The sequence below is a fragment of the Pelophylax lessonae genome (genome assembly GCF_965119305.1).
Source record: "Pelophylax lessonae genome assembly, chromosome: 9".
Taxonomy (NCBI): domain Eukaryota; kingdom Metazoa; phylum Chordata; class Amphibia; order Anura; family Ranidae; genus Pelophylax; species Pelophylax lessonae.
Window position 1 is genome coordinate 83,161,143 of NC_138776.1, and position 25,425 is coordinate 83,186,567.

At 41.7% G+C, this 25,425-nt stretch overlaps 1 protein-coding gene across 2 annotated transcripts in view; it reads right to left on the reverse strand.

The window, feature by feature from the left end:
• Nucleotides 1-3,623: 3,623 nt before the first annotated feature.
• LGI1 (leucine rich glioma inactivated 1) overlaps nt 3,624-25,425 on the reverse strand; it is a 70,913-nt gene continuing 49,111 nt past the window's right edge. For both annotated transcript variants that reach the window (XM_082267586.1, XM_082267587.1), the window contains 4 exons: nt 23,247-23,318; nt 15,281-15,450; nt 7,602-7,766; nt 3,624-4,807 (listed from right to left, as the gene is read on the reverse strand). In XM_082267586.1, coding sequence (XP_082123712.1) covers nt 3,984-4,807; nt 7,602-7,766; nt 15,281-15,450; nt 23,247-23,318 — 1,231 coding nt within the window. In that variant the 3' untranslated portion in view covers nt 3,624-3,983. The remainder of the gene's footprint in view (nt 4,808-7,601; nt 7,767-15,280; nt 15,451-23,246; nt 23,319-25,425) is intronic.

The following is a 25,425-nucleotide window of genomic DNA, read 5'->3' on the forward strand; positions in this document are numbered from 1 at the left end:
TCCCATTAAAAACATTTCCACTGCATTTTTTTGAAGAAGGCTCCAGGGTGCCCAAGAAAGTCTAGTGCCAGGACCATCTCCTACAGTTGATTTAGCTGCGGGATTGAGCCTGGATTGAGGCACCACCAGTGCAGAGCTTGCTCAGGAATGGCAGCAGGCAGGTGTGAGTGCATCTCAAGTTGATTGACAACATGCCAGGGCAAATTGCAGAGGTCTTGAAAAAGAAGGGTCAGCACTGCAAATATTGACTCTTTGCGTAAATGTAATGTAATTGGTAATAAAAGCTTTTGACACTTATGAAATGCTTGTAATTATACTTCAGTATACTAAAAGAACATCTAACAAAAAGATCTAAAATCACTGAAGCAGCAGACTTTGTGAAAATTAATATTTATGTCATTCTCAAAACTTTTGGCCACAGCTGTACACTGGAAAATGAAGTATGGCAAACCAACTGATTTTACTGTGAAGACACATTATCCATTATTTCCTGCTTAGAATGCAACATAAATAAGCCATTGTTTGTCCAAGTCTCAGTAAAACCTCATAGCATTTGTTTCACTATTATGTAAAGTATTCTGTTCATGTAACAAACCTGTTTTTAAGATGCAGATCCAGAAAACTAAAAAATAAATGAAAATGAAATGGTGATTATAACTCTTTGGTTACTTTTTAGAGGTGTATCTCTGCTAGGAATGTGTAACAGGCTCAGCCGCTCTTTTGCTGGGAAATTCCTCAGTATTACCTGAACATGACATACTAACCATATGTGCATTAACGTCTTAACAAGTATGTAAAATCTGACACAAAGTAAAACCCCTTTTTTGATTTGGCTCCAATGGAAGCAGCTATTGCCTGACTGTGGTGGTGCACACAAGTTCCAGGGCAGAGAAGTGAAATATTCTCACTTTGACACCTGCCTCTAACATCACTTATTAAAGGAATGGCTACTTCTTTCAAAGCCTAGTCACACAGATGCATTGCTTCCTGATAAAGTCCTAATATAGTGTAGGCTTGTAAGGGTAGGGTGGTGATTGTTTGTCATATACTCCATGTTTCTCATTAACTTGTTGGGCACCAAGTGTGGGTCACACAGGAGGCCTACCCCAGGGTGGATTCTTCTGGGCTATGTTAGGCACTTTGTACAGGTTCACTTTACTATGTATGGGGTACCTTTGCTTTGTACCATCTTTAACCATGCCCTGGGACAAAGCTAAGGCTGCTGTTGGGGGAATACTTGACCTTAAGGCAGGCCTTTACTGTTAGAGATGACCACACATCATATACACTGACAACCATTTTCCAGTAAACTCGCTGTTCACATGACAACAGCGAGTTTACACCTTCTCTGTAATTTGCATTTAGGAGGGACACGCTGAGGCAATGTCCACATCCACCTGTCCAGCGCTTTCCACTACTTCTCCCCAGTAGCGTAGTGGGCCTTGCCGTGCACTCTGCGCTAGCTCCACACATGCACTTAACTCTTGAACCTCCGTACCTCTGTACAGGATGGGGAACTTCTGTGGCGTGAATCCGCTTCTGTTGCTATGGGAGACAGAACACTAGTGAAAGGAGTGCTGACAACATCTCCCTCGCTGATGGAGGCCGTCCCACCTATATCAGTTATACACTATCGACAGTTTTCTTGTTAAACCTCCATTACCCCAGGCAACCCCTTGTGTCATCACATTACTGCTGTCTTCACACCTCAATGTACTAAGCCCCACTTGTTAAGCTATGTGTGCCAGTTACTTGCGATACACTTCTTTAGTAACTTCAGACCAGGCATTTTTTAGCAATTTACTTAGAAAAAGTAAAAAATAGACACAGTACAAGGCAGGGCATTATTCATTCCTAGTTCCTTTGCTTTAATGCCAGGACCAAGTGCTGCCCTGGCATACCTCTTAAGATGTAGTCCAGCATTACAGTCCATACTCCAGTGTTAGTGTCTTTGGGGTGAACCATGTTCAGATGACTTTTCATGTAGGTAGGGCTGAAGGCCTTCCTTTTTACTCCCCCGAGTCTTGTGCTCCTTCTCAATCCCTTATGGGCCTCGGACCTAGAGCGGGTCCTGATCACCTCATCAGCTCTCTCTTTGCGTTCCCCCCCCTCCCAAGGGCTCTCCATGGGGGACTCCATGCGCTGGACCACTGACCCAATTTATATGTCACAGGATAAATGGGTGGGATCCGAAGAAGTAAATGCCAAAAAGACCAAAGAACTGGGAAAGGCATTAACTCCTCCCCTCCTGTTAACTGTCAATTAACTGTTTCAACCTGCCCACAGGCTAATCATGTGCATATTACTTAGACATAGAGAGGCATACAGGGCTGTGCCACACATGAGACCAATTAGGGTGACCGCTTTAGGCTGCAACCATGGAGGCATGGTGGGGGGTAGTACTGAGGCCAGAGTATCCACAAAAGACATCCTCCTCTCACAGCATCAATAGCTCTGTGTAATTTCAGCCCCCGGGCTGCAACAGACTCTTTGGATGTTAGGATGCAGGTGGCTGCAGAGTATGATTTCACTTTATAAATTTAGTCATGTGTAGAGAGACAGTAAAACACATGCTTCTCCTGAATGTGATCAGACCTTTAAACTGAGCACAGTACATAGTATCATATGAGAGCAAGAAATAAGGTTGCGTATGCCAATAAGTAAGTGAGATTTAAAAATATCACCAACTTATTTGAATTAAATTATTCCACTGTAAAAATAAATAATTTACAAGTGGTGCTGATTTAAAACACCTGCTAATGTGACTAGGACTGGCCAGTCCAGCAAACTTAATCCAAAAACTGGCAGTTTGATCTTAAAAAAGCCAGAGAACTCCAAAATGTCATCATTCCATATTTCTTAAGTTGAGCTTGAATCTGAAAGGAATGTCTAAAAAGAAGAAAAAAAAGGTTATGGGCTGACCTAGTCAAAGAGCTGATTTGATTCCAATTGAAAATTTTGTGAGAGGATTTTGAAAAGGGCTGCTCATACAAGGAAACCCATAGACATCTTACAAGAGAAGGAATTTTGCATGCAGTAGTCAAACATTTCACGGAGTAAATGTAAACGATTGATAAACCTACACAAGGTTATTTTTGCTAAAGGGGCAATTTTTTTTTTTATGTCAAGGATGTGCTTACTTTTTCCACAGTACGCCATTATATCTATTGATATTTTATTGAATAATAGATTGCAAAGGCAAATTTTTCTTGTGTTTTTATTCAAGTATATCAGCACTGTTTGATTAAAGATCTAGTAGTGTTTGCCTGTTCACATATGTTGAAAAAGCATCACTTTTTATATGACTTATTTAATTTTCACATGACTATGTTTTCTTACCTTCTATTAGCTCAAGAGAGCAGTAAAAGAAAGAAGGGAAGGAAAGGTAGGTATGTACTGTTAAAGAACAAGCATCAAAGCAAACCTGGGCTTTTCTTTACATTTTTTTAATTTTAAATTTTCATATGATCTTACCTATACTTAGCTTATCTCTCTTCTAGTGGGATTCCCCTCAAAGCCATTTAACTCTACTCTGTTTCCATTCCTTATGTCTAGTCCAGATGTAATCAGAGTCATATCTTACAGAATAGAATCCCTTTAATGAATATGTTTGTAACGTGGAAGACAGAAAATGTAAACATTTTATTTGGCAGTTTTCAGGTGAATAAATAATAAATGGAAAAAGTAACATTATTCATAGATCTCTCTTCCGAAGGACAAATGCAATATGAACAAATATGTACAAACTGTTAATGCAAAGAACAGTCCACTATCAAGGTTTTTTTTTTTTTTTTTTAGAAAAGTACAACTCTTAAAATCACTATACATGACGAATTAATGAACAAGAAACAAGCAATGCTCTAGGTCTGGAGCTTCCAGCTTCTAAAGCCGGTCATCCAGGTGTTTGTCAAAAGATAACGTTATCATGCATTTAGTTCATACTGTCCTGTCATAAAGTCTTTTGTGTCTCCAAAAACAGAAGGTCATGCGCTCAAGTCGATAATTACATGTTCGTATATTTGTGTAGATCCCTTAAAACTTGAAGCGAACAGGAAGCTGTGTTTTTTTTCAATGGACACATGCGTGAAGGACCTGGGAGCCTGGATATTCAGCTCTTGGAATTTGACAAACTTCCCTTTCTCGTTATCCCAGTGGAATACCTGGGTGAAGGAATAATCACTGCCTAAGATGGCATATTTGTGCTCGCCAATTTGTAAAGGCTGGAAAACCATAGATCCACGAGAGGGCATCCTTTGGATGTCAGTAATCAGGGCTCCGCCTTCCCATTTAATAACCCTTGAATCCCCAATGAACCTTGTGAGGCAAAGGTAGACATCGTCCTTGTTGGAAAAGTGTTTGACAGCATACACATCCTCTGTATCTGGAATCTCCGCTTGTTTTGAGAAGTTGTTGTACTTCTTGTTCCACTGATAAATAATAGGACGTTGGGAGCTACTAGACAGGATCAGGTGGGGCTTGTTGGCAATCTCTACATACTCCACATCTGTGTCTCGATACCACATGTGGACAGATTGGTGGGAGTAAAATCCATTGCCATTCCACTTGTAGATGGTTGTACAACCAGCCTTTGAGCTATCTGCAACCACAAAATACCAGTTGTCGTCTATCCTGAATGTTTCAATATCATTGGGTTTCCGAATCTTGATGACCTCAATGTCTTGTATCTTGATAAATTTATTGGCAAAGATATCTCTTTTGTAAATGTGAGAGCCCCCAAACAACTGGGCTACTATGACGTATAGCTGCTTCTCAATCACTATGGGCTTGCAGACCACAGTTGAAGTGCCTGGTGAAAAACAAATAATATCAACTACTGTAGATTAGCTGTACTCAACATTTTTCACCTTGGTTTTATAGGTGTGTCATATAAAACAAGTCAATATTGGTTGTTATCTGTCGTATCACAATCTAAAGTTTTGAAGATATAGCTTTAGACCCCATTCAGACTAGCGTGACTTGTCAGGCGACTTGTCAGCCTGACAAGTCGAGCTCGGTCGCTCGCTATTGATTAGCACAGGACCCGTTCTAATAGGAGCGACACAAGTCGCTCCAACTTAGAAAAAGGGTCCTGTACTACTTTGGGGCGACCTGGGAGCGACTTGCATTGACTTCCCTTATGTGAAGTCCCTGCAGGTCGCCCCTCGAAGTCGGATCGCGCCAGTCTGAATGGACTGTTAAAGCCCACTAGAAGTCCTGCAACACTTTATCTCTTTAAAGTCCAAAAATCGTTTACATATCAATCACAAATCATAACATGCAGGGTAAGTTCACCTTATCCTTTGTAGGAGACTGGAAAGCATTGCTCCTGGGATCAGCAGATTGCGGATGCAGTACAGGGCTCCTGCAGACTGTCAGTAAAAGCTGTCTGCTCATACCTTGTATGGCCAGGCAGTTACAAAATGACAGGAAGAAACAATAAACTACCTAGAGCGCTCCACAGCGTCCTTGTAGTTCACTGAGAAATAAAAGCCATCAGCCGCAAAGGCTTTAGGTACTTGTGATTCGTTCTTTCAAAGAACTCTGTGAATGAAAGACGAGGCCATGTGGGCGAAGCCCCGCACAGCTGCTCTCTTTTCAAATAGTGATAGTGGGTGCAGAAAGAAGATCCCCAGCTCGCCGTCATAGAGAGGGGGGATCAGGGAGCAGCTGCAGGAGTGGGAACATGTTCCACCCTTAAAACTGGTGGAACATGGAACTTATCCTTAAAATACATTTTTCTCTTAGTAAGAATGCTTCTTTCTGCTCTCACACGCCAGTGCTCTATGCTTGCAGAGCGGTGTAACAGCAACTCTCTTAATTAAAAACTTCCTCACATATACATTATTGCATAGGAAGAGAAAGAACTAAAGTGGCATGCCAGGCCAGTTCTGTTGCTGACTGAGTACACCGTGTCTAACTATGGTGTTATTTTAGATTGCATAGTCATATTTAAACACACTGCACACCCACTGTAACAATAGAGGTAAGACTAAAACTGCAGGGTACTAGTACAAAGGGGTTGATTTACTAAAGGCAAATCCACTGTGCGAACAAGTGCACTTGGAAGTGCAGTTGCTGTAGATCTAGGGAATATCTGAAATGAGGAGAAGCTCTGCTGATTTCTATCATCCAATCATGTGCAAACAAAAATTCTATTTTTTCTTTTCCTTGTATGTCTCCCTAAGATCTTCAGCGACTGCTCTTCCAAGTGCACTTGTAGTGCACAGTGGATTTGCCTTTAGTAAATAAACCCCAATGTCTATCTGACTGCATATCATTGTCCCAATGCAATAGATCTCAGTTGTACACTAGATGGTGCATACGCTGCTGCTCTTATTTTTACTGAGATTCGCTATGGTTAGGCAAAGCTGTGCTTAAAGAGGTTGAAAACCCCCAAAAAAATGTTTTTTTCTTTTTGCAACCTGCAAGAGAAACACATAATGAGCTAGTATGCATCGCATACTAGCTCATTATGAAATACTTACCTTAGAACGAGCCCCCGCCGTGCCGCCTGCTTACCCGTCTTCCGGGATCGCGGCATCCGGCCATCTGGTTGGCCGGAGCCGCGGTGACGTCACTCCCGCACACGCGCGCGGGAGCCGACGGTCACGGCACGGGGCTCTGAAGGAACGGCACGAGTGGCCGTTTCTTCAGAGCGCATGCGCCAGTGACGTCACTGGCTGCATGTAAGGTAAATATTTCCTAAACGGTACATGTTTAGGAGATATTTACAGTACCTATAGGTAAGCCTTATCATAGGCTTACCTATAGGTACAAGTTACAGAGGAGGGTTTACTTCCTCTCAGGGCAGCCATCAGGGGGGGGACAGCCCATACACATGTAGGGGGCCCAGGGGTTCCAAGGGGCCCAGCCGCCCAGGCCCCAACCAACAAGACAGAGTTGTTGCTGCTGTAGTAACTAGCAATTGCTAAAGCATGGCAGCGGCAGAGTAAACCGATGCAGCTGAAGGGATGTCTCTTTGCTGGATTGCGCTGTCTCTTTGCCAAAAATATGAGTCTGTCTCTTTGCTGGATTGGGATATCACTTTGCTAAATATATGAGGCCGTCTCTTTGTTGGATTAGGATATCTCTTTGCTAAATATATGAGGCCGTCTCTTTGTTGGATTAGGATGTCTCTTTGCTGAATATATGAGACCATCTCTTTACTGGATTGGGATGTCTCTTTGCTGAATATATGGGACCATCTCTTTACTGGATTGGGATGTCTCTTTGCTGAATATATGGGGATGTCTCTTTGATGGATTGGATTCATTTTCATTCATTAAGTTGTAAGAGTGTTAAAACAGAAGTGGGTGCACTGAAGGACTAGGTGGGATGGCCAGAGGGTGGGCCCCGCAAAATGTTGGTGGTCAGGCCCAGAGGGGCCCAGGCCTAAAGCTGTGTAAGGGGCCCCAAAATTTCTGATGGCTGCCCTGCTTCCTCTTTAACAAGTCACATGCAGGGCCCTCTGATTCCTCCTGTATTGAATTGTACTGTAACTGTACTGTCGGCCCTCATGTTGTAAAGCGATGTGCAAACTGCTGGCTCTATATAAATCCTGTATAATAATAATCTGATCACTAAGGTTCCAAAGCTCTCACCAGTGATGTTGTCATAGTTTCTGAATGACATCTCAACATGGTCCCATTCCAAAAAAACACATTTCCCCGTGAAGGGCTGAGCGATGACAACGTACTCATCATTCATATAAGAGAAGGTGTCCACAGACAGAGATTGATACGGCAGAGATTTGTACATTGCAAACTCTGTAAGAAAGGGAAAATATGGATTACTATACATGGAAACATGTTATAAATAACTGGTTTTTAATGATCTTATTTACTGGCCTGAATATAGTCTTTGCTTTTGCTCAGAATAAATATGGTATCTATTATCTGGAATGTTTCAGGTAAGAGCATAATACAAAATATCTTCACAAATCATATATTTCCTGACACCTGTGGCTTATGAATTGTGCTGTTATTAACCACTTTCAGACTGGAGGATTTTCCCCATTAATGACCAGGCCCTATTTGCGATTCGGCACTGCGTTACTTTACCAGATACATGCGCGGTCATGCGACGCTGTACCTAAATAAAATTTACGTCCTTTTTTCCCACAAATAGAGCTTTCCTTTGGTGGTATTTGATCACCTGTGCGATTTTTATTTTTTGCGCTATAAACAAAAAAAGAGCGAAAGTTTTGCAAAAAAAAACAAAAAAAAAACAATATTTTTCACATTCTGCTATATAACATTCCCAAAAAAAATTAAAAATCAAAATTTTTTAACATTTTAGGCCAATTTGTTTTCTGCTACATATTTTTGGTAAAAACAAATTGCAATAAGCGTATTTTGATTAGTTTGCACAAAAGTTATCGCGTTTACTTACTACGGGAAAGATTTATGTAATTTTTATTGTTTTTTTTTTTACTTGTAATGGCGGCGATCTGCGATTTTTTGCGGGACTGCAACATTGCGGCAGACAGATCGGACCCCTAACTGACATTTTTTACACTTTTGGGGGGACCAATGACATTACTACAGTAATCAGTGCTAAAAATATGCACTGTTACTGTAATAATGACACTGGCAGGGAAGGGGTTAACATTGTTGGTGATCAAGGGGTTAAATGTAAGCCTAGGGGTGTGATTCTAACTGTGGGGGGGTTGAGCTTGTGAGATGAATATAGAGACATGTGATCCTATAAAGCAGGATCACATGGGCTCTGTGATCATCTGAGGCAGAAGGACGGACAGCTGTGTTTACATCAGCCTACCATCCTTCTCTGTCAGCGGGGAGAGATCGAGAGTGTCAGGTGGCAATCGGAGTCACCTGACACATGCGCCATCTTCCCCGCTGACGATTGGGGGCGGGAGCATGTCGGCAGTGGCGCGCGCTGGCCCGCTAACTCCTCCCAGGCAAATGATGTACCGATACGTGGTTTTGCATGGGAGAGCCAGCTTGCCGACGTATATATACAGTATATGGTCGGCAAGTGGTTAATAGAACACAAACAAGTAGAGTGAAATGATTCAAAGAGATATTAACAGTTAGATATTGCAATGGCGAGGAAAGGAGGCAATCAGTGTTTGATTGGTGGTGAAAACTAATGGAAAACTAGTTCTAACACTGTGTTCAGTCTGTGTAAACACTGCATTCTCCCCATAGAGGCATAGACTCTTAGGGTCCTTTCACACGGAGCGGACCATTTTTTGATCCGCTCCGGCACTTCTTATTTTTTTTTTCTACGGACACGGATGACAGTTGTGTCATCCGGTCTGTATGTCCGTTTATCATCCCATCTGTTTCCGGATGAAAAACGGACATAAAGCATGTCAATGGGATTTCAGATGTCAGCGGATGACAACGCTGACATCCGTTTTTGCGTCCGTTCCGTTTTTTTAAACAGAAGAAAAATAGGGTTCTCTTCCGTTCCAAAAAACGGAGCTGATAGGAAAGGACGCAAAAACGGATGTCAGCGTTGTCATCCGCTGACATCCGCAATCCCATTGACATGCATTATGTCCGTTTTTCATCCGCAAAAACATGGGATGAAAAATGGACATACAGACCGACCCTGTGAAAGGACCCTTAGATTTCTAAAGCCTGGTACACACAATAAGAATATCAGATGAATGATCCTTTGTTTTTTTTCGTTTTTTTTATTTATTGCATGCTAGTCTCATATAAAAAAGAAAAGGTTACTAGAGTTACAAAAATTCTCATAAGACAGAATACAACTTTGCACGATGATGTAATGTATTGTATTGTAATGTATTTTTTTGTTTCCGAGCATGTGTGGCCTTGGTCACATGATTTTTTATAGACAAACACGGTACTGATTAAACAAAAAGGTTATTCTGTTTTCGTCCGAGAAAAATTTTCGTGCCTGTTCCTTCGGATAATTTCGCATGAAATGTCGTGATCGGCTCTCGAAAGCTGTATACTAATGATCAGATTATCAGACGATCGCTCTGAAAATTGTATTTTTCGTTCGATTTTCTCATTGTGTGTACTGGGCATAGGAGTGTATCTATAAATTCCCCATTTAACGCTAAACAGCCCAGAGGGAGAGGCTACTGCATTTTGACAGCCAGCTAACTGGCTACAATCACTGTTTGGACAACAATTTTCTGGCTGGCTTCTTCAATTGAAGGATGCCGAGCAGGGGGTGCTGATAGGATCACTCAAGGCTCAAATTCCAGCTGGTTCATCAGGAAGGTTTCTTTACTATCATCTCAAACATACAGCATACCTTTATATCGAATTTGCTGATTTACTCTGCAAAAATACCATGGCCTTCATCATTAAAACAAGATGACCTTTAAATTACTTTCAGCTTTGGTTAGCCAGTGCTGTTCAGATCTGTCAGAGACTTTAGTGCATCTATAAAGGGAGGCCCGGAGCAGGAGCGGAGCGATAGCATAAGGCCAGCATGACTAGGTGGACAGGGGAGTGGTAGGGGTTAAGTTAGGAACAAGTTAGACAGTGGTGTCATGGGGGGAGCTAAGTTGTGGAGTTTAGATTCAGGGGGGGTGGGGCTGGCAGGCAGGAAGAGGTGGGATCTGCTGGGGGGCGCCAAAATCTCCTCACTCGGCAGAAGAAGCGTCCCTCCCTCCCTCCCTATTGTTTAAACTCTATTTGTTGGTTCCTTGGTGGGGGTTTGTTCTTTTTCTTTGTTTTTTGACAGGTTTGCATGGGATGTCGTGGCAGCTGTGGCGTCTTTTTGTTGGTCTTTGCTGGCAGGTGCAAGAACCTTTAAGTCAAGATAATGGTTCGGGACCCACTGGTGGTAGGTTCCCTCTGGTGCGTTCCAGTTGAGGTCAGTACACTGCGGGTAGAGTGTTGTCTCAGAGCTAGAGTTTTGCGGCTGGAGGCCTAGTATGTTTAAGTGGGCCCGCAGTGTAGTATTTATCTGAACATTAAAATGGGGGGCCTCAAAGACCAACAAAAGCTTTAACTGTTTTGACGTTTCTGTTTTAAGGAATGTTTTTTCCTTTATGTTAATTTATGTTAATTTAATTTGAAATTGGTTAATAAAAGGGCTGCTATGGCCAATTTTATTCCACTTACGGTGTCGTCTCGATTATTGGGATAAGGTAAAGGTGAAAGGGTGTAAGTGGGTGGTGGGTTGGCCGTTCAGCCAGGTTCATAGTGACATCTGTTCTACGCTAGTCAAGGTGTCCTTCTTTTTTGTAGATCTACTAACTGACTAAGGCCCCTTCCACACTCTCCGTCCGTCGGACGGAGTCCGTTTTTTTCAGCGGGGGATCGATCCGCAAAGTTTGCGGTAAGTGGTTAAAATAAGAAAAAGTTTATACTTACCTGCTCTGTGCAGTGGTTTTGTACAGATAACCTCCTCTTCTCGGGTCGCATGCTGGTGCTTCTGGCTCCTCCCTCCTGCCCGGTGCCCCCACAAAAAGCAGCTTGCTCTGGGAGCACCCAAGCAGGCACGCTCCCGACCCACTAATTTGTGTGTCCATTTACACATGGAGACACAGCTTGGTCCCGCCCCCTTCATCCCATGATTGGCTCACTGGCTGTGACTGACAGCAGCGGAAGCCAATGACTTCTGCTGCTGCAAAAAGCCAATCAGGAGTGCCAGTCCCCGGATAGGCAAGGCTCTAGTGGACATCGCTGGCTCGAGAGGGGGCCCAGGTAAGTATTAGGGCGCTGCTGCACACAGAAGGTTTTTTTATCTTCATGCATAGAATGCATGAAGGTAAAGGACTTGTGCCTTTACAACTATTTTAAGTTCAACTGCCAGTTGTGTTTTGCGAGGAGGTAGATTGCATCTCACTACACTGGAATAAAGTACTGTACAAAGTACTTTATTCAGTGCACAACACCAGCACACCAACGCAATGCAGAGGTGGAAATCAGGCGCACTGGAAACAAGGCATTTTGCCTTGTCATACTAGCCACCTAGCATAGTCCCACTGCATCCTTTACTTTCACCTGGGGATTTGGCCAAAATCATCTATGCTGGGGCTCCAGTCAAGCGGGGGGCCATTTAGGCTAGGACAAAAGGGGTAGACATAAGTGAGAGGTCACTATGAGGATGAAACATTCTGTGTAACAACTGTTTAGTTGCCACATAATGAATTAAGAATACTGCTTACTTATATACCTACAGTATAAATAATTAGATGTTCTGTAGCAGCTAAAAGGTTCTAACACAGATGGTTTTCTCTACATAATGACCTCATACCACTTGGCTTCTTTGTCCTACCCAAAATGGCTGCCACCAGCTGAAGCCCCAGCATAGAAGACTCTGTCCTCTAGCTGGTTGAGGGAGGGTTAGCTGTCAGCACATTGTGAGGGGGTTCTACCTGTGATAGGCATAACCTGAGAACTGCCAGAATTGACTCAGCAACATGGGAGTTTTGATCCGGTTGCAGGTCATTGCCAGAATCAGGAAATCTCTGGAATTCCTATTCAAGAGATGTAAACAAAGTGTAGCATATGTGATGTAATTTCATGCAAGTGTGATGTAAAATCATGCACGTTGCACTCTGCATTTATCGATTGCCTGAAGAGGAGGAGAGAGGGGTGCTGTGCAGGAACTAAGTGGACCAGTGGAGGGAGGGACTGCCCTCAGAATACCTGGAAGGAAGCATGGTGTGATGAGTCTGTGCTAGTTATGGGAAAGTTTGTAGATAGAGAGAGGATGGTGAGTTGAGATCTAAGTTTGGTCTGCCTTTTTGTGGCTGTCTGTGGTGTGAGTGGGGATTGGACCCTGAACTGGGAATATCTTGGAACCATTCAGCTGTGGGGGCTGTGTATGAATGCACCCTGGGCTATTAAAGAGGTAGAGTAATCCCATGTGTACACCGTGGAGTTTGAGGGAAGCTGTCAGGGGGCTTGTTGTCTGTGGCAGTTAATTCTCCAACAGAGGAAGGAGGGAGAACTGGTGACTGATTGATCACTGAAGCCACTGAGACATGAGAGAAGCTGACATCACCTTCCAACAAGTTAAGTTAAGTGAGATACATCGGTGTGATACACAAGTTTTTACATTGATTGTGGAATATTTAAAGTGGAATTCCAGTGAGGACCTACCTAACTCGAAATCTGCTCTCTTCACCTCCGTGACATCTCCAAAATAAAGCAACTTTTTAACCGTTAAAACCACTAAGCAACCTATTCACTTCCTTGTTATCTCCCGCCTTGACTATCATAACTCCCTCCTTATTGGCTTTCCTCTCCGCAAGATATCCCCTCTTCAGTCTATTATGAATGCTGCTGCCTGACTCATACACCTTGCCAACCGTTCAGTGTCCACCACCCCTCTCTGCCAATTCACTGGCTTCCCATTGCCCAATGAATAAAATTTAAAAAACTAACAATAACATATAAAGCCATTTACAACTCTGCCCCAAGCTACATCACTAAGCTTATCTCCAAATATCACCCAAACCGTCCTTTCAGCTCCTCCCAAGACCTCCTGCTCTCTAGCTCCTTTGTCTTCCTTTCCCATGCTCATCTCCAGGACTCCTCCAGAGCGTCTCCCAACTTCTGGAACTCACTACCCCATTCTGTCCGGTTATCTCCTACTCTGTTCACTTTTAGGCGATCCCTAAAAACTCATCTCTTCGGGAAGGCCTATCATGCCTTCAGCTAGCAACCAAATCTTCTACTTCCCTCATCAGTTCATCCCTCAAAGTTACTACCTTTGTTTTCACCAGCCCCTCCCTATTAGATTGTAAGCTCACAGGAGCAGGGCCCTCCTAACCCTCTTGTATTGAATTGCATTGTTGCTGTATGGTCTCCCTTTAAGCAATGCTCAAACTGTTGGCATTATATGATACCTGTATAATAATACTAATAATAATAATATTGTATCCCTTTAAAGACCCTACGAGCACAAAAAAAAAAAAATACATGTTGATCTGCACGCCTTGTTGTGGGCTGACAAAATACTGCTTTTTTTGTGGGCTAAGTGTTACCAGTCCTGCCCAGTAAACTACTTAGGCCCACCTACTCTCCCATCTCTACAACAGAAAGGCTAATCAATCTGTAGTTCCATGATTTTGACTAGGAGTGCTAATTAATCGTCCTTGAGACAAAAGAGGAAGTGAGCTCTCAACACAGGAAAGCTCCGAATTTTTTACACAATCAGCTGGTATTTTTTGGACTTTTCGAACAGATACACTATAACAAAATGCTTTCAATGCATTTGGAACATAAAGAAGAAGTTCAATGTTACAGTTTACAAACACTTTGAGGGTATAGAGACCACAAAGATCAAGTATTTTAAATGCTTACATGCAATGTTTTATTTTCCATAAATATTTTTTATTGACTTTCAATGTGCACTTGAACTTGCTATACAAAATGACTGGTCAATTCTCTAGCACAGCCCCTTTTCTCCTTCCACATCATATCCCTCTCAGGGAATGTTTAATAATTCTCTGTGCTGGCCCAGCCAGGGCAGGTGCTACCACTAGGCGAACTAGGCAGCCGCCTAGGGCGTACTGCCACCTAGGGCGCAGCCATGGCCAGTGCCACATTTTTCTCCAGTCACCTCCTTATCCCCGGTGGCTGTCACCTCTAGAGAGGGGGGCAGTGTGTACAGGAAGGGGGTGTAGGGTTAAAGGGGGGAAGTGTGTATAGGAAGGGGGGGTGTAGGGTTAAAAGGGGTGTAGCAATAAAGGGGGGCAGTGTGGGCAGGAAGTGGGTGTAACATTAAAGGAGGGCAGTGTGTGCAGGAAGGGAGATGTAGGGTTAAAGGAGGGCAGTGTGTACAGGAAGGGGAGTGTAGGGTTAAAGGGGGGCATTATGTGTAGGAAAGGGGGCAATATGTACAGCTTTTTTTGGGGGGGGGGGGGGCGCAAGTAGCTGGTCTTGCCTAGGGCGCAAAATAGTCTAGCACCGGCCCTGGGCCCAGCTCCTCCTGTACTCCCTTCACCTCCCTACATAATCTTTTATGAAGCAATCAGGGCAGGAGTAAAGAGAAATACTATAGTGCAGGGATTCCCAAACGATGGCCCTGCAGCTGTTGCAGAACTACACATCCCATGAGGCATTGTAAAACTCTGACATTCACAGACATGACTAGGCATGATGGGAATTGTAGTTCCTGAACAACTGGAGGGCCGTAGTTTGGGAATCCCTGGTATAGTGTCTATAAAGTGTCACATGACTGGCAGCTGTGAATCTGATAGGACTGTTAACATCTTATCCAAGATGGCGACACCCAGCAGCGGCCCCAGAGCTTTTGCATATCCACACAAGGGAGACTTTTACAATTTATAAAATGCACATATTGTATGTACCTGTGGTTATACAGTCAAAGTCTTTAGCAGACAGGCTGTTGATCTTCCGTCCTTTGTATTCGGGTGGGCTTTCACAATAAATTTGTTCCACCGTGGCATTGGTTTTATCCAGCCATTCTACCAGCCATTTCAATTTACAGTCACAGTGGAAGGCATTTCCCCTTAGGTCTCTAAAAAAATACAAAAAGCAGGAGACAATCAGAGACCACCAAAGCCATCAGATGTAGTCAAAACTGGGAGACTTCTGTGGAAACATTATTTAATAGAGGGAAAGTATAGTCCAGAGCAGCCAATCAAATTCTGATTATCATTTTGCACAAGTTAGACAAAAAAACAAGCATCTATTTGTTTGCTATAAACAATACATTTATTTTTTATGTGTTCACTTTTATAAATGACCTTGATTGTATTTTTGTAAATAACATAATATAGAGCCAAACGAACACAAGGGTGTTTCATTGAAAATACTGGCATGTAGATAAAATATGTCCTTGAAAAACCAACAATACATTTTTATGTAGAAGATAACGCGCACAGGGCTTAGTAAAACAAAGAAACGTTATTTTGCAGTAACTTTCAGTATAATGACATACATGATAAGTGATAAAAACTATTATAGATACAGTACGGAGAACAATATATAGTTATAGGAACACTGGCCATACACATAGCCAAACATTGATGATTGATCATACACTTAGTTGTTGCATATCTTTCACTCAATGGAACAAAGAAAAGATCGATTTGGTGGACTGAATTGGATGAGATTTTCTAACAGAATGGAACATCCATTTATTATTTCTATCTGTTTATGGAAATAATTCTTTAGTGCCATCTTTGTCTTGAGTTGTATTTTAACTGAAGTGTCTCCTTTTAAATTGCAAAACGCTGCACAAACCGTTGGCACTCTATAAGCCATGTATATTAACCACTTCAGCTCTGGAAAATTTACCTCCCTTCACGACCAGACCATTTCTTTGTGATATGGCACTTGCGTTAATTTGACAATTGCGTTAGTTTGACAATTGCACAATAGGCTACCTGATGACGCGAGATTAAGACGCGAAATGCATTGTGGTCCCTCGTAATACCTGGAAACAGAGAGAACCAGCGACGTAATTTCCCTCCTGCTTGGAGCGCACGCCGCCGCTGCCACGCTACCAGGGCTGTAGAGGAGACTCTAAACACACAACAGACCCTCTAATACACATACAGCGGTTTCGCCTAGTGCCAGGATAGGCACTACCTTTTGTAAGCAGCCATTTCTTACTTTTTATATTTATTTTAAAAATAAAAACGGTATTATACTATATTCTGGCTTCCCCACCATTTGTCCTACATATACCTGATTGAGACCCAGAAAGTGGAATGGAGGAGTTCGGTGTAGGACTGATCCATCCTACAAAAGGATCAAAAGCGATTTAGGTCCTGGCGACCTAAAGCCATCTGGTAAGAGGCAGAAATTGCTTATTTTATCAAGAGCACATTGGAGCACAAAATCACTTTGAAGAACTCATGATTCTCACTTATTTTCACGGACTGTTTCACTTGTTGCACAATAATATTTGTGGATACACATTTTTATTGTATAGTATATGTTTTATATATTTTATATTAACCACTTTACCTCTGGCCACTGTGCTGCTACTGCGGCACAGTGGCTCGTTATCGTCCAGCGACGTAGACCTACGTCGCTGGACTGCTCCCCCTGTAGGCGGCGCTCGCGCGCGGCCGGAGGCGCGCTCCCGCTGTTTTCATTCACAGCGGGAGTCGGGCCAGGGGAGGACCAGCGGCATCGCCGCTGTTCTTCCCCGATCATCGGGGAATCTAGTTTGGCGATCCGCCCGCCTGTGTAAACAGAGCGGGCGGATCTCCTCAGTGACAGGGAGTGACAGATCGGAGTGTTCAGCATAGCTGAATATCCGATCTGTCCCTGGCTCACTCAGTCACCTCCCCCCCCACACGTTAGTAAGCACCAGGCATACATTAACCCCTCCCTCTCCAATAAAATTAACCCCTTCCCTGCCATTGTCATTTTTACAGTAACAGTGCATATATATAGCACTGATTACTGCAGTAATGTCACTGGTACCCCCAAAAGTGTCAAAAATGTCAGTCAAGGGTCCGATCTGTCCGCCGCAATGTCGCAGTCCCACAAAAAAAAAATCACAGATCGCCGCCATTACTCGTTAAAAAAAAAAACTCCAAAAATGACAGAAATCTATCCCTTAGTTAGTAAACGCAATAACTTTTGCGCAAACCAATCAAAATATGCTTATTGTGATTTTTTTTACCAAACATAGGTAGCAGAAAACAAATTGGCCAAAAATTTTAAAAAAATTAGATTTTTACATATTTTTTGGGAGGAATTACATATAAAAAAATGTTAAAAATATTGTTATTTTTTCAAAATAAACGCTCTTTTTTTGTTTATAGCGCAAAAAGTAAAAATCGCACAGGTGATCAAATACCACCAAAAGAAAGCTCTATTTGTGGTAAAAAAAGGACGTAAATTTCGTTTGGGTACGGCGTCGCACAACCGCGCAATTGTCAGTTAAAGTTGCACAGCGCCGAATTGCAAAAAGTGGCCTGGACGTAAGACAGCAAAATCCTCCGGTGGTAAAGTGGTTAATATTATCATTGTTTATAATTTTTACATTAATATCACCAGTGTCACTCATTTAATATTTGTTTTCACAAAAAGTCACGCATAATGCACATTGTTTTTTTACTTTCTGCTATAAAACGTATCCAATAAAAAATTGAGAAAATCACATTTCCTCATAAATGTAGGCCAATATGTATTCTGCTACATATTTTATGGTAAAAGAAATCCCAATAAGCGTATACTAATTGGTTTGTGCAAAAGTTATAGCATCTACAAACAATGCAATATTATAATTCATTTTTATTTATTTATTTTTTACTAGTAATGGCGGAGACTTCGAGCAGGACTACAATATTGCGGTGAACATTCGGACACTAGCTGACACTTTAGATACTTTTTGGGGACCAATGACACTAATACAATGATCAGTGCTAAAAATATACACTGTCACTGTACTAATGACACTGGCCGGGAAGGGGTTAACATCAGGGGTGATCAGAGGGTTAAAACGATTGTAGTCTTGTTTTTTTTCCCTATAAAAAAAAAACAAACATGTTATACTTACCTGCTCTGTTGCAGTGGATTTGCACAGAGCAGCCTGGATCCTCCTCTTCTTGGGTCCCTTTTCGGTGCTCCTGGCCCCTCCCTCCTGGTGAGTCCCCCCAGAGCAAGCTGCTTGCTCTGGGGGCACCCGAGCCAAATCACAGCTCCCTGTGTTCATTCAGACACAGAGCCAAGACCCGGCCCCGCCCCTCTCTCTCCTGATTGGTTGACTGACTTTGATTGTCAGTAGTGGCAGCCAATGACACCGCTGCTGTGTCTCAGCCAATCAGGAAGGAGAATCTCGGACGGCTGAGACACTCGTGGACAGAGAGGGATCTCAGGTAAGAATGCATAGAATCCATTAAGATAAAAAACCTTCTGACTTTACAACCCCTTTCACTGTGTGCAGTGTTGGGGGTAACTAGTTACAAAGTAACTGATTACAGTAACTATATTACTTTTTTGGTAACCAAGTAACATAACTAGTTACAATACTAATATTGGTAACTACACTACTTTACTAGGCTATAGAAGGTAACTACACTACTTTACTAGGCTATAGGAACGCGCTTTCCTGTGTTACCCAAGCCGTGCGATACAATCGTTATTTCGAAGAATAGAGAGGGATGAAGTTTATTACTTTTTGTTGCACTTTATGTTTTATTCTGTTTTTTCAGGTTTTGTTCTTATGTTTCCTAAAGCCTGTGTTTATACAATAAACTCTATGCAGAAAGAGTGTCATATATCTTCTTCTACTCGGTCAATTAAGAAAGAGGAGATTAAAGTAATAAGTAGTGAAGTTACTTTTCAAATGCAGTAACTAGTAAAGTAATCTCGTTACAATTTACAGAAGTAACTAGTAACTAGTTACATTTTTTGAGTAACTACCCCAACACTGACTGTGTGCTTAATCTGTGTTTTACTACACTGTGTGGGAGGTGCTTTTACTAGGGAAAGACATGAATCGATGTCCCTGCTTTGCAGGAACACAGCATCCATGCCTTTCCTCTTGTCAGAACAGCGATCTGTCTTGTTTACAGACCGCCGTTCTGGGTCTCACTAATCGGTTCCCACTGTGTTTAATCTCAGCATGAGCAAGCTGCCAGCGGCGCGCATTCGTGCCCGCTACCGGGTACAGTAGGATCGCATATATATACGTGATCTGGCGCACAGCTGCCACCCTGTAGCAGTAAAACTACTATAGGGCGGTAAGCAAGTGGTTAAAAATAATGATAATAGTGGCATTGATTTCTGGAAGCTTAAACAGCTGTTATATTAAATGATCGTATAGTTATGTGTTTTTGCCTGTACAAGCCATTTGGGGGGCATCTGTTAGCTGCAGGCTTAATAACTTATAGCAAGATCTGATTGAAGGAAATCTGTACTAAGAGCAATATGTAGGCTGATTTACCTCACCTCCTTCTAAAAATGCTTGCTGCCTGGCTCTGTCTGATCTCAATACTTACTAGTATGCAGCAGGTTCAGAACTCCTAAATGGCACCCTGGATCTGGGTCAGTGATTCCAAAAGCATTGGAAACCTCTGGTTCAGCATTATTATTTTTAGAATGAAAGGTTTCAGATTTATCCCGGTACTGGTTGTTTTTGAGGCAAAGGAAATCATTTATACAGCTTACTTCAATATGGAAGAATGTACTGATTGGCTTCTAAAGCTGTCGTAAATTAGCACCTTCTTTACAACCTACATATAGTGTGTACAAGTGTAATTGAACAATATGTGCACTGAGGTTGAAGCAAAGAGACTGGAACGAACCAGGATCCTAACCACCAACCTGTCCATTTCCCTTTACTGCTCATATTTATCCCATCTCACAGCTCCTCATGTGAATTCCTCTTCCAGTAAATCTCCAGACACAAAATTAATTAAGGGTTTCCGTTAAACAAGTCTGAAAGAAAACTGTTTGTGGATGATAAAAAAGTGTAATTTAATATTCTGCATCAGCTGGGGATTATTGGTAATGTCAGAGGAAGTTGGGATTTTCCAGCCACTAAATGCACCAAAACATACCGGAGATAATATGATATATTTACTGCGCCTTTCTCACAGACATAAGTCTTCCCACACTCTACAGTCATATTTAATAAGTCTACACAAAGCGCTATTGATGTGCAAAGTGGTGTAACTTACAGAACCCATCTCCTTTTACCAAAAGTTTTCCCCCTAGATGTTTTTATATTAATATTGCAACGAACAATAAGGCTGCATTTACATTTGTAAAGCATGTGGGCACATACAAAATCACACAATTTGATGAAATGTTCAAGAAACGCGTGTCACACTTGCTGTGCTGTTCCATGTTAAAGTCACCCCAAATGCAACCAGCAAGATATGCCTTTTTTGAGTCAAAAAGTCTGCAAAAATTGTGGAAAAAGGCGTGGTTACAAGACACGCAAAGTTCAAAAAGATACATGAGCATTTTACTGTGTTTGTCAAGTGTAGGGCAGCCCAATGAAATTAATAGGCTGTCCAAGGCACAAAGTGTGACAACCTGCGAAAATGAGAATATCCACAACAGGCTACATAGTTTGAATGGAGGCTACAGGTGAATAGCTAAATACACAGTTGAAATGCGTAGGAGCTGTGTTATCTGCCAAACGATCTGTATTTTTTTCCGATCCTGAGATCTGCACAGTCTATCCAGACACCACAGGCAGCCTTTTGTCAGGACCCAGAACTGAACCTGCAACCACTGCTGTGTCTGGCAGTATCTCCTCTTGCTGAGCCACCTAAAATGGTGGACAGCTCCCTGCCCTATTCCTTAGACATCCTTGCCTCGTGTCTTGTTTCTCCTGAACCCTGAAACCTTTGCTTCTCCCATGAACTTCCTATTTAAGCCATGCCTTTGCAGTTCCTGTTTTCCATATTATTTTGCTCTCTCCAGCCAAATGTCTCGCTTTTGTCACTCCTGCTGCCTTCTGCATCTTTGCTACCATTTGTTACAGACCTTTGGCCTGTTCCTTGTCTATGCCTCCACTTGATCCTGCAACCACTTGTTACCGATCTTTGGCTTGTTCACTGACTACACGTTTGCTTAATCCCTACCTGCTATATCCGCAACTAGACCCCGGCTTGGTAAATGTATGTATGTATGATTCTCGCACTATCAGGGTGCAAATAATATGCAAATTAAAATCTACCCCTAGTGCTGCAAGTACAAAACTGGTACCTGAGCAGTAACTAATCACAACAAGAAAAAGGGGGGATGTACTGCGCTCCTGGGGTATGAATAATAATAAAGTAATCAAGATCAATCCAGTGAAAAATATACATAAAGCTGAGACTGAAAATAAATCACATATGTATCATCAAATTTTAAACATATAATGATGTGCTCCAATGTTGTTCTATAAAAGGTGCTTATGTGCAAACCTCAGTGCTCTCATCCAAATTATCAAAATTACATAAAGTGCATATATGTTGTAAAGTGCAAATTCGACAATTTGTGCAAAAAGCAATTACATAAAACTGTAGCATAAAATGAAAATTATAGTGCTGTGTGTTCCAACAAATTTGGAGCACATCATTATATGTTTAAAATTTGATGATATATATGTGATTTATTTTGAGTCTCAGCTTTATGTATAATTTTCTCTGGATTGATCTTGATTACTTTATTATTCATCATACCCCAGGAGCACAGTACACCCCCCTTTTTCTTGTAGTGTTTAGACCCCGGCTTGCTCATCTCCTGGTGGGACAATCCTGATGACCACGGCCTGGTACGAACACACAGCAAATCCCATCTCCACCATCAGGAGCTCTGTAGAATATCAGTTAGTCAGGTGTGCCTGTCTCATCCGCCAGGATGACCTGCTTGTGTACCTCTTCAGCTGGTCGGTGGGAACTTCTCTACTGCTATAGCTACTGGACTCCGAGCCTGACCCCTGCCGTTGACACATTGAGACCTTAATTTTTTTTTTCTTTTTTCTGCAATTAAGAAATACAGCCTGGTAAGTTCCTGGCCCTCAGCCTGTAATTGGACAGCTAAGCAGCAGCAGTAGAATTTCCTTTTAAGCTGAAGTGTAGTGATTGGTTCCTAGTGCAGCCCCTCCCTCTCCAAGTCTAAATCCTGCTGTGCAGGGGATTAGTAGAGGGAATGTATCATGTAAAATTTTTCTTATACTAGCTGCATGTAAATATATTTAATGATTTATTATTAAATTTATAAATCCACACCTGCATCAACCTGGTATCTAATATATATTCCTGGAGTTCAGTTTTAAAGATTACTGTATTTAAAACAAAAGTTGAGCATAGAGAGTTTCATACCGGTTCGTCTTTACTGTTGTCTAGGACCCTGTAGGGAGATCTCCCTGGACCTCTTCCGACAGGCTAAGCCATGATTTGTCATTCAGCCAACTAAATCTGCAGTGTATCTGTGTGGAGATGCCACTGCAGGGCAAAGTACACACAAATATGGTATCATGCACTTTATTAGTAACTACAGGGCTAGGTTTCTGACATTAACCGCTGTGCTGGAAAGCCAAGCTGGGGCTGTCTCAGTCACTGGTGGAAGGTAACTCCTGTATATAATGAGGACTGTCCAGAAACTGCTGCAACACCCACAAAGAATTCTTAGTTACTACATAAATGGTACATCAGGTAAACAGAGTCTATAGAAAGCTGGACCAAAAGGCAAAATGTGCGTTTTCCCTTTAGGAATCAATCGATTTGGTCTGGACCAATTTATTCTGCATAACTAAGATTCAAAATACTCAAACAGAAAGTGAGATTAATACTATACCCCTCTCTTCAGTTCATTGAAAGCACAACAATGTTTTTAGATGTGTCTTACACATTAGTTAGTGAATCCAGGCCTTTGAAGACATCTTTTGGAAGAGACTGCAAATTGTTATTGGCCAGGCTCCTGCAAAGCAAGCAGAATTAGAATATCATGTAGAGGTCACATCAACACAAATCTAGTTCTCACAACTGTCATGGAAAAAAATGAGATGATGAGCATACAAATGCATTTGATTTGATAGCAGGTATCAGTTACTCTGATAAAATGACTTACTCTTAAAAAGCTTCACTGTGCGTTATTTGTACTGAATGTACAGTTGTTTCTGAGATGACATCTTATAATTACAGTGGTTTAGAAGCAACAAACAGCATATACAGTATAAGTAGATCATACATTTTTCCGATCTCCTGTCCAATTCAACAAAAGATCAATTGCTCCAGGTTCAAGATTGTTTTCCTTTTTAAAGATTAAGTTTAATGATAAAACAACCTTACATAATATCAGGTTATGTGCATTGGCCTTGTCTCTTTTTCTTTTATTGGGTTTTCAAAAGAAGCAATATTGCAATACAGTTAAGTCCATTAGGTTGCCAGATAGTTGTTTTGTACAGGTTATCACACATATCTAATAAGTGTGTATAAGATGCTAGATGGGGGGGGGGGGGGGGCTGCATAAAGAAAGGGGAGGGGGTGTTCTTGAAACTTATAGGGAGAGGGCTTGGAGATGTACAGTGGTTTGCTATCATTCTTTGGGTGTGTTTTGTAGGAGAAATAGAGGTGACCAAGGGTTGAAAATAGCAAGGGGCCCCATGGAGTACAGAGTAGAGAAAAGAAGGAAGGGTGCCCAAGGGTTGGGTCCAAATGTGTAGTGCAGAAAAACAATGGACATGGACAGAGAAGTATGGAAAAAATAGAAGGAGATGTGGTGTGAAGGAGGGGGGAGCAGAGTGTTATTGAGGAAGATGGGGGGGATCACGACTGGATCACGGGCAGGACCTGGCTGGGGGAACTGAAACTCCATACGGCATCAAGCTAATCATAAAAGTAATATTTGATGGTCCATGGAGAACATGTTCTAGGAGTTTTTTGGGTGTCGATCAGGATAACGAAGAAAACATTCCCCTGAATTAAACTGTGTTTAATTCCATTTCAAAATGGAACAAAAGTTCCATTATTGGGTTTGTTAGCAATAATGTGACTGTTCTCTCAGTGCTTCTCAGTTACCTGGTTGGAACGGTAGGTGGTGGTAAGCACATGATTTATATGTGACATTATATGTTTGGAGACATGCGTGTGTCTGCACAGTGGGCTTACAACACCACCATGGTACTGTAAGTCATGGGGTGTGTATGGTCACTTTGAAACAAGAAGTGCCATCTTTGAAATTTTAAAGAGGTAATTTTATTAATAAAGCTAGTGCTTTTCTAAGGCAATTAGTGCTTTTCTATAATGGTAATTATCCATGGCAGAGACATTACATGTTATTTCACCAAGTAACCACATGAGGGGGCACAGACACTCAATGCAGATTACTGTAGATACAATGCATCTCACTGTGAAAATACTGCACTGAAAGATGTGAGTTTAATAAGGCACGACCTAGAATGCTTTACACATCGTGGCCATTCACTGAAATGCACCTCGATGAAAATTAAAATATACAGGCAGGAAAAAAAAAAGTTAAAAAACAAAATGAAAGCTAAAAAAAATACCTGTTGGAGAAGGACTATGCAAGAATAATTGTGTTTTTATTCATAAGACATTTCTTTGACACTTGTAACTGATTGTATTTATGGCTATACAAATACACTCTATTACAAGTGTCACAGAAATGTCTTGACATAAATAAAAACAAACACAAATTATTCATGTATAATCCTTCTCCAATAGATCTTTTTTCATATATATATATATACACACATATATATATATATATATATATATATATATATATATATATATATTCACTGGTCAAAAAAAAATAAAGGAACACTTTGAAAACACATCAGATCTCAATGAAGAAAAATATCATGCTGGATATCTATACTTATATGGACTGGGTAGGCCAAGGTTTGGGGGCCTAAGCAGCGCTGCTGGAGAGGACCAAGTGGCTTAGTACTATTTTTCTTACCTAATATAATGGTGAAAATCCCCTGCGTGGGCAACTGTTTCTTTTGAACTTTGATTTTGTTTAATAAAAGCGGGCCAACAGGCTCTAAAAACCACAAGTT